Genomic DNA, 14562 nt, shown 5'->3' on the forward strand with positions numbered 1-14562 from the left:
GCTGTGAGTAATCTGCACATGCATGAATATAAACACGCGTCACGGTTCACATCATATTATGTTTAATCAATCATCCTTTTCCTTTGAATTTTATCATAATGTGCTAAAGCATAAGGTATTTTCTATGTTTTTTCGTATAACAAACTTCTCAAATTTAAATTCTAAAATGTATAAAAAATGTGCCTCTGTACACCTTTTTGGGACAATTTTATGTTTTAAGTTATATTGTTTTAAGATCACTACTTTTTGAAGCAAAACTTTTATTTTATTTATTTATTTTTTTATTTTTTTGAATGCGAAGACTCGTCATCATTTGTCCTGCTTGCCTCGGACAAGTTCGGTTATTTGGTTAAAGATAAATTATTACTAAAAAAATAGTATTTTACTCTGATTACTATTATTGGGCTTTAATTTATGGTAAACACTACTGGTAAAAACACAGCGTATCAGTGCAACATTGAATCCAGATTAAATTCCAAATATGCTTTCGATCGATGGAGTCGCCTGGTACTACGATAAGATGTTTATCGAAATCCTCTCATAGGCATATATTTACTATTATTTAAATAATTCTTTTAGAATGAAACCTTTTTTTTAATTTTTACATAAATTAAGTGTAATTATCGCATGAATGTTATGCTATTCTACGTTCATCATTTGTAAGTTATCATGATGTTTATGATGTGTGTTCGTTAAGGCTTTTTGGTAATAAATTCTTTGCTTTTACTTTGCAACTATGGAACAATTAACGATTCAATCGAATTTAAAAAATTGTTTTCTTAAATTGGATTTAAACCAATCGAAGTAAAAAAAACATTTTCCTTCTAAGTCAACCCATCGACAACGGAGTTTATTTATGAGCTCAATGGTATCGCTTGAATTGTACAACAAACCAACAATTAATTTGATTGATTCAAAATTTATTTCATTTAGTAACCCAATTGTTCGTGTGTTTAAGCAATATTGATAGTTTTATTTACTTTTTTTCTCTCTGTCGTCTTCGCTGGCACAAGATCAAATTGAATTTCGCACGCAATGGTACCCGCTGCTCAGCTCAGTCGGATACGCTCAACGAGAGCAAATTCAAACGCCACGAACGAAACACGAGAGACGACCACGACACGATGTGTTCGGACCAGTGGATGGATGGGGGACACGTACCGAGGGGGTGGCCCGATGCCACCGGAAAGCCAGCCAGCTTTGGGGGTGTCGGATATTTCTCAAGCTCTCTTTCTTTCTCTCCTGCTCTCTCTCTCGCTCCCTTGATTGGAGGGTTGCACTATGGGCCTCACGGTTGATCGTGACACTACTTGCCAGTCAGTGTTCCGACAGAGTTCCGACAGCATTTCGCGTCGAGTTCGAACCGGCGGACGCGTTCGCTTTATTCGCGAAAGTGACATCGGATCGTGACGAGCGCTGTCTGCCGGGTGCAAAGATTTCCCCGGCTGCGATAGTTGGTGGTTCTCGCGGTGGTCCGCGTGGTTCTATTTTTGATCCGCGGTCGATGTGAATTTGTTGTGCGTTGTGTGTGGGTGTGTGTGTGTGCCTGAATCATCCGCGTGACTTTTTGAGTGTGAGCAAAAGTTTTTCTTTCATTTCCCGGGTGTGAGATTAGCTGACCAACATCACCGGCAACAAAGGAGGGGATTGTTCCCTTCCTTCTACCGGTTATGCATTGTGCGAAAGTGATAACTAATATTGTTCGATGGCAGTGGCAAAGAAGCGCAAATGGAGGAATAGTTTATTAAGTTATGCACCAAGCGGCACCAAGGGAGTGTGAGCAAGCGGCAGCAATAGTGTGGTGCCATGGGTGATGAAAGCGAAACAAGCGAAAACAGTGCATAGCAATATCGTCGCCACCGAACGGTCGCGAGCGGTATCTTTCATGCAATGCACTTCAAGTGCAGCCAAGAAGCAGTGTGTGAGCGAAGAGTGTGTGTGGTTGTTGGTTGGCTTCAAGCAGAAAAAGGATGAAAAATGAGCAGAGAAAGTAGCGGAAACCGAAATGAAAGATATACACGCGCATTAAAGGGCTCCCCTTAAGTGTCCACCACGGTCTCTCTGGGTTAGGTGCAATAAGGGTCGGGGTGCGAAATTTATCCGTTGCAGCAGGCAGGCGTACAAGAAGCCCGGTGGGAGTCTCGCGCGGTTTTGCCGGCATTTGGTTTTGTGTTTTGTTTACCTTTGACGTCTTCGAAAAGCATAACGCAGCAGCACGTTGTCGTGTCGCATTGGTTTGTGGGGAATCAGCTCTTTGGCTAGGGGTTTGCGGGCATGGCCACCCATCGGTATGCCACCCATCGATACATCCTGAGTGATCCTCCCAGGCGCTTGCAAACAAATATACCGACAGAAGAAGAAGAAACAGATCGTCGACAGTCTTATGCTTTGGTGTTTGACTGTCTTAGGGTCTTTAAATGCGGCGGAATCATCATCATCATCATCATCATCAGCGTCCTCCATCAATTTGTTCGCCGCGGCACGCTCGTAGGCGGGTGTGTAAAGTGGCTTTGTTTGGGGCATGGGGTACGGATGGCTGATGTCCTGCCGAGAGCCGGTGCTCCCGTTCGGCCATTCGCTTTGTTATCTTATTGCAGCACCGTGATGTTTATTTATAATTTTGCTCAATTTTATGCGATTGTTTTTGTTTTTTGTGTGTGTGTGTGCTTCGTTCACTCTCTCCGTATTTATGTTTGCGTGCCCACACGGTTTGCTGCGGCATCGAGATGCGCCCTAGACATGCCATTTTTTTTGTGTTACCGGTTTCAAATTTAAAATTCCTATTATTATCGTACTTCCTTTCCGTGCAGTACAGAAAAGAGCAGCTTGTAAGCGTTCGGTGTGGTATTTTCACCCCCTAAAAATAATCGGTGATGCGGTATAAAAATATTGAACGATACTTAAACACTTTATTGAACGATCAAACCGGGCCGTGTAGGGTTTTCCCGCCCATGTTTCGAGAATATTGTTGTGAAGTTTATCATGTGATGTTTTGGGCAAGAGTTTAGAACATTTAAATTTTTAGCCAACTAAAATGTCGCTAAGTGCATCACAAACTTGCATTTTTTTGTAGATTTTTTGTGCTAAAACTTCGCTAGCTTTATGTGGGCCTTGTGGAGTTATAGTAGTTAGATTTCTTTTTTCATATCTGGTGTGCAAGCATCATGAGTAAACATTGTGAAACAACCATCCCCAATCATTTATTTCGTTTGGCAATTTAATCTTGTTAGAAAAAATCAATGCTGACGACAGTGTCTAATTCTGCTTACAAGTCCTGCGGAGTCCTAGCAGCATTTCAGGTTTTAATCGTCAAAACATTTGAAAACTGGCTAAAGTGGTCTTGGATCTCATTGCTATAAAACATTAACTATTTTTGAATATAAAGTATAAACATGGTTTTTTAATTTACATGACAAGAACAGCATATTTTTACGTGCCGCGGTCAGAAACCTAGACAATCCAGGGAGAATGCATGTCTGATCGTCGTAGGAACCAAGCGTCGAAATAGGAACTAAGCTGAAAACCCCTGCACCGAGTTTTTCTCCTGTCGTACTGTTCAATCCCACCAAAAACTCTTAAATGGGGGGAGGACTATGTGAGCTCTAGAATCAATTATAGTTTCCTCACGGTTGTAGACGATCGAGTTGCGTTGATGATCACTTAAGAGAGCTGTACTCTCCGATGTGAAATGTCCGATGTGAAAACAAAACTATGTAACAAATGATATACATTCTCGTACTTTCTCTACAACTTTTGCTCGTCGAGGCAACGGACAGGGATCTCTGCAGCTTGATATTAAAGAAAAATGATCGATTCAACGGTTTTGGGTAGACTTCACTGCACATCGTTTCATGCGGAAGTGCAAGCGAAATACCACCGGCCAGCGTTGCAACTGACATGCGATCATTGAGTTTCTGCACATCGTCTCACGGAGCGGCGGTACGTTGAGTTGGGGACCAATTTTAGCTGCCTTGTTGTGTACCGTATCCATAAACGTCCGGGAGCTAATTTACCGTAGAATATGACTCTTGCCCTGCTGATGCTAGCAAATCGTTGCATTTTGTTTGGGAAGAAAGGTTGCAACGGCGAGTGCAGGAACGCACCATGAGGACCAAGCTACATATGGCTTCGATTCAATACTCGTTTTGTGTTTCAGAGTTCTCTCTTATAATTTTTATGGTACTTGAAGCTTTTGAAATCTTAAACATTCGAACTGTTAATTTAGAATGCTTTCTTTGTTGGCCATTTTGATCTTGCTCACAAGATGTTGCTATAGTTCCAGGCGATCAGTTCACATCAAGAGCTATTTAAATCCTAATTTTACCACCCAACAGCTGTTACGTTCTACGTACTGTCATGTTCTGTCCCGCGTCATGTTGTGGGCATAATTTAAACCTTAGAAAACCTTGCAGTTCAAGGTTAGATTAGTACGGCCATCTTCATCACCCTTTCGAGCCGTTGCAGCTGAACCGAAAAGTCCTTAGAATAGGCTCACCAGCGCGCGCGTCACCACGTTACGGTGCATCAGTTTTAGTCCGTTACCATGGCGGGCTGGCCCCTGCTCGCTGTGCACACCTTCTGCTAGTATCGAAGCGACACCAGCTGGTCACGAACACCGAACGCAACAAATAAGCTCTAATTAAACTAAACTCGCGTACCCGCAACACACCACTCAAGGAACGGTCAATATGGCACCAGTCGAAAGGTGGGGAGGGGGAACCCGAGCGAGCATGGGCAAGACAACCCCGGGTTGGAACGGAACGGAAACGCGTTGATATTGATTAGTATTCCGTTGTACTGAGCGCCATGTGACCGTGGACACCATTTCACCGGAGACGGCGAATGATGATACATCGCGCTCTCGTGCTGCAGAAATAGGAAGCTGGATGTGATCCAATGCTGAAAGATGTTTCGCTGTTTCATTCTGTATTGGTTTTGACCGGCCGGCCCATCGGTACACGGCCCGATTACGAGAGGTCTATCTGTGGTTGTTTGAGAGAAATACTTTTACATCCCCATTCCCAATTCATTCATTCATTGACCGTGCGCGGACTATGTCTGAGACAGCTCTGTCAATGTGCCGATCAATCTGTCACCCAATAATCTACATGGCGAACCTTACACGTGCAAAGTCAGCTGTGTGTGTGTGTGTGTGTCCATGTTGTAATAGTGGTGGTCACTTAGTACACTCTCATTAAGGTGATGCACACCCTTCAGTGCATCCATTAGACTTGAACTGTGTTTGTTTTCTACTTGCCTCCCTTCCTTAACCGCGTACAGCAGCATGGGGCGATGATTCGTTCAGGATCATGAGTCTTGACTCACTTGCGTCAATACGTATCACTCTCGTGGGGTGGGAATTATATTGTATGCCATCAATTGACATGCTCGTTTTCGTTCGTGTTCGGTATCACGCAGTATGTTGAAACATCGGTGTTGTCAGTTTGCTGCCACTTGGCGCTTGTTGTCCCTGATGGTTTTGTTATCGTTTTGAATTTATAATTGCTCCGAAGCTCGATGATGCATCATCGTACCGATAGCTTCACTCGAAAGGGATTAGAATAATAATTTGAAGATGGCTGAGGCGTCGGGAAACACTCACATCATCATTATCAGCGTATTTGAACAATCGATTGAATTGAGTCACGTGTTTAAAACCTTGGTAATGGGCTTGGCCTGGAAGCCGAGAGTATCCTCTTGACGATCGTATCCTCTTGGCAGCAGGAAGAATTTATTATTTGGATGATGTAGAATGTATATCTTAACGGGTCGTTCACTTGTGACCTATGTTCACGAAAGGTGGGAAAAATCGGTTCGGATATAGAATCCAGTCCGAACCCGGACTTCATGGGGCAGCTAAGTTCATTAAGCCGGTATGACCTGCAAAGCTGGAGCAAATGGCCGTTGCAGATATTAAAGTCTATTGCTGTGAACTTTAAACGTTAAATCTGAGACTGAAGAGCGTTTTTAAATATTTTTCTTCATTGTTTTCTAAAAGAGATTTAGTGCTTTCGTTGGTATAAACCATTGCCAAATCATACATTATCTCACTATGGCAGAGCACTCATAATCAATATACGCTACTACACGCTCAACAAAGTTTTCCAGTGGTGTAGAAAGTTTGGCTCCCTCTACCAGAATTTTAAACTCCATTTAATGTACTTCCCATTATGTAAACTCGATGGCCATTTACCTCGAACGCATTAAATGTTAATTCTAGGACACTTTTGACCCCAACTTTTGGCAACCGTTCTCGTTCGTTCGGTGATGAAGGGGCGAGCATGCTGGTTGTTTTCATGTTGGGTGTGTCGTGGGCCCTTCCTTTTGGTCTATAGTTTTAACCTTATGTTCTACTTATTAAAGTTGAAACAGATAGATTATTCTTTTAAAAAAGCTCTGTAATTATATAAAATCAAGCAATGCATGTTATGTTCTTCATTACAGTCATATAAACTAAGAATCATATGATCATCATTATCACCATTTTCTTCTCTCATCTAATTGTTCCACCCCGTAGGAAGATTATTGTTACCCAATTTTCGCTATCCGCATTTCGCACACACACACTCACTGTCCATATAACCATTATTTCCACCGTATACCTGTGTTTAAAACCCCACTTTCTGTCGATCATTCCTTCCGGGCGTGCATTCCTTTAATTGTACCTTGAAAAATGCAACCTGAAAAACAAAACAAAAAATCAATTTCCTTTTGCTGTTGTTGAGCAGCAGTTGGGTGTATATGTATATGTCGTGTATTTAAGTGTACTATGTGCTGTGCAACCGACGCTGAAGGTATTTGATCCCCGATATCTTCCCATTTCAGATATCCACAAACTTTGGAGACCGAATGACGCTGTCCGTTTGCTCGGTACCAATTGGACGCTTGCACGAAAACTAGGTAAAGCCATCCTGGTTGGTCGTTATCTCCTTCTTCCAGATCGCTCCACTACTGTACACCGTTTCGAGTGCATCCTTTTCCGCCCCTTCCAAAATGGCCGGATGATGCTGTACACATAGCTGTGTCTAGATCGTCAAATTCTTCCTTTCCTGGAGGACTAGTCGAAATGTACCGCCCCGAACTGCCGAACGAAGTTGCCAGGCAGTGTTTGCTGCCTTTAGACCTTTTTGTTTCTGTATTCCTTTCCCTTCGTATGTGGTTCTTTTGCTTTGGCAGGACCGACAAAAAAGTACAGTAACCGAGCTCCGGAGCAACAAAAACCCCTCCGGTATTTTGTTTGAATTGTTGCCCATAGAAGAGCGCTACAGCTTGAAAGCTAAAACAAACCGATATCCTGGCTGCTTTTTTGGGAGTTTGAATTTCTACCCCTTTTGTCGGGTAGCGCTCATACTCGCATAAAGTTAAATATTCGCTTGGCATTTTGGGGCCGTGCCGTACACGGTTGGTCGGCCGAGAAGGTCGGCTATTGCTAGTCAGAGCTAGGTTTCAAAGGTATCAATTCCCCGTAGTACGATTTTTGTTGCTGTAGATGTTTGCATGATTATGTGGTAATTGATTTCCCGAACTTAATGCAACTGGTAGCTGTTAAAAGCGTTCTTGAATGCTTTAATGTATATACTCGAAAGGACCTGCATCAAGTCCCATATAGACCGGTCCTCCATTTAAAGGAAAGACTCAGAATTCTTCAATTATTCGTTTTTACTGCAGTTTCATAAATAATTTTCTCAAATCACCATACATAATTTGATGATATACGTCATTTCACTAATGCACAACATTATGTGCCAATTCGAAAAATTGTGCAGCCCACCACCATTCCCGTGCAAGCATGAAAAGCAATGCGCCACGAACAAATCTGCTCTAACTGCATAACGCACGCCATCCGGGGAGGGGGAGACCAGACCACCGAAACTAACTTTGACTTTCACACGGAATCCTGCCACGGAAATGGATCCTTTGTTTCGGACGAATTTTCGACAACCGGATACACGTGCGCGTTGACACATTATTCGTGCGCTCTGTGTCAAATGGAATTTGTGCTGCTTTCTTTTACTGCTCTCCACATGCCTTTTTAGCGTGTCGAAACAGTTCGGCACCTGACAAAAGGGAAGGACAAACGTTCACATGAATATATGTTCCACTGGCGCACTTTTGACTGCGACATCACTACGTTCGTGTTTGTGTGTGTGTGTGTATGTGTGTCCCTTTTGGACGACATCCGGTCTAAGAAGGGGGTTTTGCAGATGGAGCTAGTTGAGAGCCTGCCAGACGAGCAGCGGTATGAATTCTATTTCCGTGTGTCAGATTTTCGACGACCGGCTGCTGCTGCTGCATATCGCACATGTGCCCGTAGGCAGCGATAGTTTGCATTATCGGGCACCCGGAAGTATGTTGCGGTCCGGAAGCCGATTCGCCGGAAATGGGTTGAGAAGAAGTGTGTGTGTGCATCGCCAAACTGCATTGCCAAACTGCTGTGCAACGGATGCATCCGGGGAGGTGATGAGTTTTTTAAAGAATCGTTCCTATCCTTTATTCTCGTTTTCATAAAGTTGTATTCACTTAAGTTTCAAGAAATATTGCGCGAGGAAAAAGAAAGGAGATAAAATTCAATTTTAACTTTGCTACGGGGCAAGCATCAGCAGCCCTACCCGTCGACGGGGATAGTTGCTTTAAAGTATCGTTTGTCGAAATGATAAGATGGTCCGTTGATAAATTATCGGTCCTGACAACATCCGGACTAACGCAACAATACCGTTTGATGAGGGTTTTTTGAAGTTCGGTTCGGTACAAGGAAAAACAACCCCCCAAAAAAAAAAAAACGGTGTTATTCTTGCCCACGCGCCATTGCTCTCCGTGTCCAGCAGTGAGCGGACCTTGCATAATACGCACAGAAACCGCTTTTGGAAAAACCGCGAAATTTACGTTGGGAGTCGTGAAGGGGCTATACCAGCTCTTGTTGTTTGTTTTTTCTTTCTGCCTTGGTTTCGCTAGAAAATACGTTTGATGAAAAATAATTAACCATTAATTAGCGGTTGTTGGAAGCTAGGCACCAGCGGACCCAGAGACTATGATTATCGAATGATTCATTTGCTGCTCGCTGCGGAAGCTGTGTTTGCTGCTCTGCGCCGTAAGCCGTAAGACTTCGGCCCAAAAAGTTTACCATTTGTTTTCGGCAAATTGGCACTCCGTGCTGTGGTCAATAGAAAATCGTTGGCGTACGGTACGCCATCGATAATGCCGGTCCTAGCGGTGTGGGTGAAAGTTTGGAGAGTTATTAAACATTTTAAGATACTCTACGCTAACCTCCAGAAACGGGGACTGACGCTTATCTGTTATCGTTAAGTTTTGGCAAACCGGGGCGATATTATATTGGAAGAATTGGAGCTGTATTTTGAACCTGGATAATTTCTCATTTGCTTAGTTTTTATAAATAGACTCTTCTTGAGGCCAGAACCCTACAAGAACAAACTAGAGAACTGGGAATACTTCGTGTTTTTATTAGTTCGAAATTACGACTGAATGCTGAATATTTATTCTACCCCAATAATGACTCAAATGACAGATGACAGTTTCCAATACTATAATCTCTCCGATCTCTGTCTGATAGAAGTTTTAAGCCTGTACAGCAATTCAATTACAATGCCAACAATTGCCAACCGCAGGGTTGGAAGAAAATTTAATTAGCTACAACTTTCTGGGCTCATCTGGCCGCCCTGATGCGGCCAGAGTTTCTCTACTTGTATCATAATCCCATCCCGAAGTAAACGACTCCCCCCACCCCCCTCCCTAACTGCCCTCTTCTTTCTCCGAGTGTGTTACCCATTACATCCTCCAATACATCTACTCAATAGGAATCTTGTTGGTTGTATGTCACATTTAATTTAATCATCTCCAGCTGAAGAAGATGGGTACTCGGGCCAGGAACTGGCAGGAAGCGGAAGGCAACAGTCAAAACCCCACCTTTCATGTCTACCGCAGAGACAGCCTTTTACACCGGTATACATCGTAAATGGGACCGTTTGAGAAACCATCAGTTAAACTTACTCTCTCGCACTCATTCGCCTAATTGCCTCACCGTTGATGTTGCCCACCGACGACGATGTCCTGGAACAGCAGTCTGTCAGCCTAAATTATGGCTTCTCTCAGGTGCGCACAACCAAGCGGCAAAACTCCGTCCACCGTCAACCGACCGTTCGTTTGTGTCGGTATAAATTATTGTTTTATTTATTCTACTTCTGGTTCACGGTCAGCAGTAGCAATGGGGATGGGATTGGAATGGAAACCGGAAGCTCAAGTTGGTGTATTTAACCAGCTTTACGATAGCAAAAAGGGGTTAGAACCGTTTTGCAAAGCAAAAGGAAAGTAATTGTTGTGTACTGCACAGAACCGGGTCGGTGTGGGTTGCCTGCCTGTCCTGCTAGCATCTATTCTGTCAAAAAAAAAGTGCGGAAGGTGGAAAATGGGAAAAAGTGGATCTCTTTAGACATTTATTTAGTTAGCAGCGTTTTTTTTTTCTTTCTCTCGCTCCGGCTGCGATAGCTTCATCCGGTAAACGTAGAAGACTGAGTTGAAATTAGTTTAGCTCCGAAAGTTCGCTACAAAACGTATCCGCTCGTTCGCCGTGTGTAAATGCGATTAAAAACATCTCTGTCGACCCGGGTTACAAATATCCCGAACGGGAAGGGGGAAACAATCGGGCACACACTCGGTACCGGAACGCTTCCGAGTGTGAGCGATTATAAAATGGCAGAGCTACGTCAGGTATCAAGTAACGTCAGGGAAAATCGAGAAAGATTGTATATACCCCCCCAAACCCTTGCACGCGGAACGACGCCAGTAAAGGAAGGAAGAGTCAGCTAGGGGACAAAACCTAGTGAATGGAATCGCATCCGATCGAAAGTTGAGCGAACTTTGCGCGACATATTTGCTTCTAATTTTAGCCTACGTTGCCGCCAACGTTCGAGGTCGATTAATGGCGATAGTATAGTTTTCCTACCCCGCCATTTCCCATTTTTTCGTCGCTCCCGCTTTTGTTTTTTTTTTCGTCGTGGATATCGAGTGCATCTCTCATCACGGTGTTATGGATGGTGTTGGATGATGTTCGCGTTGTTACGTCAACTCCGACGTCAGTGGACTCTCCGGTGTGGAGGATGCAATATTGTTGTACTTTTGGTGTTTTTCTTTTAATTATTTTTGTAGTAGAAATATTCAATTTGATAGGCAAAAATAAAATGCCCAGTATGATGACGTCCAGGAGGAGGGAGTGGGTTGAGTTTTAAGTGATGTCAGGTATCGTTTGAAAAAAATGGCCCATCCATCATGTCTGAATAAGTGGAAAACGTGAGCTTTTGTATTTTTTTAGCTTTGATCCCTGACCATAAATTACTTGGTAAAAGTGTAATAAATTTTTTTTTAATTGAGTAGAATTTCTCGTTTTAAAAAATCTCTTTCGCAGAGTTTTCATGATAACACGAAAAATGTTATTTGAGGTGCGTTTGGCCACTTTCAACTAGCTCGATAGGCTAAAAATAAAACAAACCATTTTAAAAATTCCATTCACCCACAGTCTAAAAGCTTTCTGTATAATTCGTTTAGCAAACGTTTTCTATCTATTTCGATAGACTTCCAGAAGATTAGGTTGCATACACTAGAACTACCTTGCTCTCCTTTGTATGAAAATCCAATTTTCATCCAATTTAGCCGTAAACTTTTTAAGAGTGCAAATAGGCCAGAATGGTAGGACGCATCTTCAGCCCTTACACTATCCCTCCAACATGTGTGTGTGTGTGTGTTTGATACCGGTGAAACCTTTGAAGAGATTTTCTTGGGCGATTTCGTCGCAAAATTGAATTTTACAACCCTTTTTTTTTTGATAAAGATAGCAGACATGGTGTTCTGCTGCTTCGAGTAGCGCATCCCTTGATGCGTTTCCTACGATACGAGAGCAGACAAAGTTCACGCAGTTTAAGCAGCGGATATAATTAAAAGCTTTCGACGCGGTTGTGGTGGTACTTCACGGTAGCTAGAGCTTCCTAGCCCACCTTCCCCACCGTACGTATTATGGTCACGATTACAACGCACAGGAGAGTCTACGAGCGGCACAAAAAGCGGGTGCTGTGATGGTGCGTTTTCCGCGTGTGCTTCTGCACTGTACATGGCACATGTTCCGCACCTATGCCGTTGCGAACGGTATTTTGCGTGGTTTATTAACTTATTTCTTGTGCTGTGCATGCATCTGACAATGTGCGGTCGCCTGAAGCAGACTGGCCCTTTAATTGCTTATCCTTCGATTATGCTTCACTGAGATATACGGGGGTGCTTTTATTAGCCGGGAAACTTGGTGCATATTTTAAATAAAAAGCTTTGGTAAAAAATACAGACTTCGGGTAGAAGCGAACAAACTTGTGGACTCGGAGACCTGCAGGGATTACCTTTGTGACTCAGTAATTATGTTTCTGTTAAGCTCATCTTGTGCTTTCTACTGTTGTCTTCTTAATATCATATGTTCAAGACATCTTCATAATATGTTCACGATTTTACATATCTTTGGTGGGATAAAGTTTTTCTGAAGCTTTTACCAACTTATTCTACGTCAGAACCAAACAAAAACCCAAGACAAATCATTGCAACAACATATGCAAATCCCATCATCCCTCGAGGACTTACGGTTAAACTTTGACATATTTGACTTTTAGTTGGGTTCTGCTCAAATTTGTGACTACACCCAGTGTTGCCAGCAATCAAAAACAAAAATTGGTAGGCCCATGCTGTTCTGCTTCTTCACAAGCTCCGACCATCCGCACCGATGACCATTTTTCACGACCAAGATACACCGCATTGGGATCATCGCCCTAAACCTTGTCCGAAGATTGATCCGTCCCCCCTCCCCCCCCCCCCCCCCCCCCCACCGAATGCCGCGCCGAAAGTTGTAAATGTGACTCACTTTTTCAGCAACATTAGCTGAAATGTCGCACACAAATGTGCCCCAATTACTCAAGTGGTCTCCATCGGTAAGCTGCCGTAATGCGGTGGACAAAATGGACCACGGGCCTGACATCGTCCGTTTCCCGTACGGGACATTCGCCAGGGCTCGTTTTCGGTTTCGACGACGAGAAAGGCAAAAAAAAACAATGGCCGCTGTACGGCGCTGCTGCCAGTGCAGAGTGACCTCAATGTACCACCGCACACAGCTGTGTGTGTCTTGGCGATTTTTCAATCCTGATTAGGGATTCTTTGCCGGTGGGGTGGGGGTTTTCTTTTGCATTACCAATATCCAACCAACAAGGTTTGATTTGCGTTGAAGATTAGGCAAGGTTTTGAACAGTTTTGTCGAGAGTAGTGTCAAAGTGATGACTCTCTGATACGATCTGTGATACGGCGTCGAGAACGTCACCTTCTCATAATGTTCTTATTAAACCACAATTGCCTTGTATTAAAAGCCTTGGCTAATGCTATTAAAATATGCACACTTCTTTTCCTTCTTAATCGGGCAAACATTTATTCGGTCTTACTTTTAATTGCAATTCATGTGAAAGTCTTTTTATTTTAACCTCCCAAAATAAAAATCCAATGCAACTCTCGCTGCAAATATTATTCTTCCGATTGCTGCGTGTGCAATTTCACAATCGTTTCCAGCATTCGCTTCCGTTGCCAGATTGGAAAAGTTTTCCAAGTTCATCCGAGATGACTGTTTGCCATAACTATAGCTTCATCCGCATGTCGCTCACTGTTCCACCGAATCCGGATGCATTTAGGGACCCGATAGGAAAGCACGAGCCACCTGAACGATGCGTTACTGTTTTAGTTGGAAATTTATTGAATTTTCATTCGATTGTTTTTTTCGGCGAAAAGCTGAAACAAAGCCCGTCCAGATATCGGACCCAAATACGGTTCAGCGGGTGGAAAATGGAAACATTTAAAGCGTGTCCAGCCAACCTCCACCCGCCTCCATTGTGCGCAAATGGTCGTAGGGACCCTGTCCCCCTGCCTCTGTGTGGGCAGTCCGCGATCGCACTGAGATTGTTCTGGAAAATTAACCTTACGCTGTAGCTGCTGTCGACGGGCGATGGTGACAAAGATGGTGGACGTCTTGCATTCCCAGAAAATCGCTGCCTCCAGTACCGGGCGCATGAGGGCAAGATGACAACGGAACCAAAACGCCGACAATAACAACGTTGTCGAAGACGGTGAAGAACGGCAGCTGTTCCGAGCGTGATGGTGACGCTGATGATGAAGAGCCTGATGATATTTATCGTGAAGCTGATGTTGTTTAGTAAAGCACATTTTTCCGTTATTCAATTTGTCTTCGTCTCAAATCAAACTTCTCGCAGCAGCATGCTATTTCGAGATGTCGAGGCGCTGTGAAGGAAACGTTGTTCTACCGGAAAGTTTCAACCGTCAATCGTGTTTTATTTTGAGAGAATCTCATCAGGATGTTCTCGGTTGTTAGAGTAAGGGGTCAATATTTAATAAAAAATTTAAGGGACTTTCCAACTATACAGAAAATTCATAAAATACCAAATTGCATTAAACGGGATTAAAAACTTCGGCACAATGATTAATTATTGAAGCGTTAAATATCAAGTAATATCTGTCAAGGTG

At 43.2% G+C, this 14562-nt stretch overlaps 1 protein-coding gene across 10 annotated transcripts in view; it reads left to right on the forward strand.

Annotated features, from left to right (window-relative positions):
- LOC118510105 (dual 3',5'-cyclic-AMP and -GMP phosphodiesterase 11) overlaps positions 1-14562 on the forward strand; it is a 79568-nt gene that overhangs the window by 33859 nt on the left and 31147 nt on the right. For 3 of the 10 annotated variants that reach the window (XM_036051560.1, XM_036051570.1, XM_036051561.1), the window contains exon 3: positions 6826-6900. The exons of 4 other annotated variants lie outside the window; for them this stretch is intronic. In XM_036051560.1, the coding sequence (XP_035907453.1) occupies positions 6826-6900 (75 nt within the window). Of the gene's footprint in view, positions 1-1326; positions 1574-6825; positions 6901-14562 lie in introns of those variants that run through there. 3 more of the 10 variants (XM_036051564.1, XM_036051565.1, XM_036051568.1) reach the window with 2 other exon arrangements.

Source organism: Anopheles stephensi, chromosome 3 (assembly GCF_013141755.1).
Source record: "Anopheles stephensi strain Indian chromosome 3, UCI_ANSTEP_V1.0, whole genome shotgun sequence".
Lineage (NCBI taxonomy): Eukaryota > Metazoa > Arthropoda > Insecta > Diptera > Culicidae > Anopheles > Anopheles stephensi.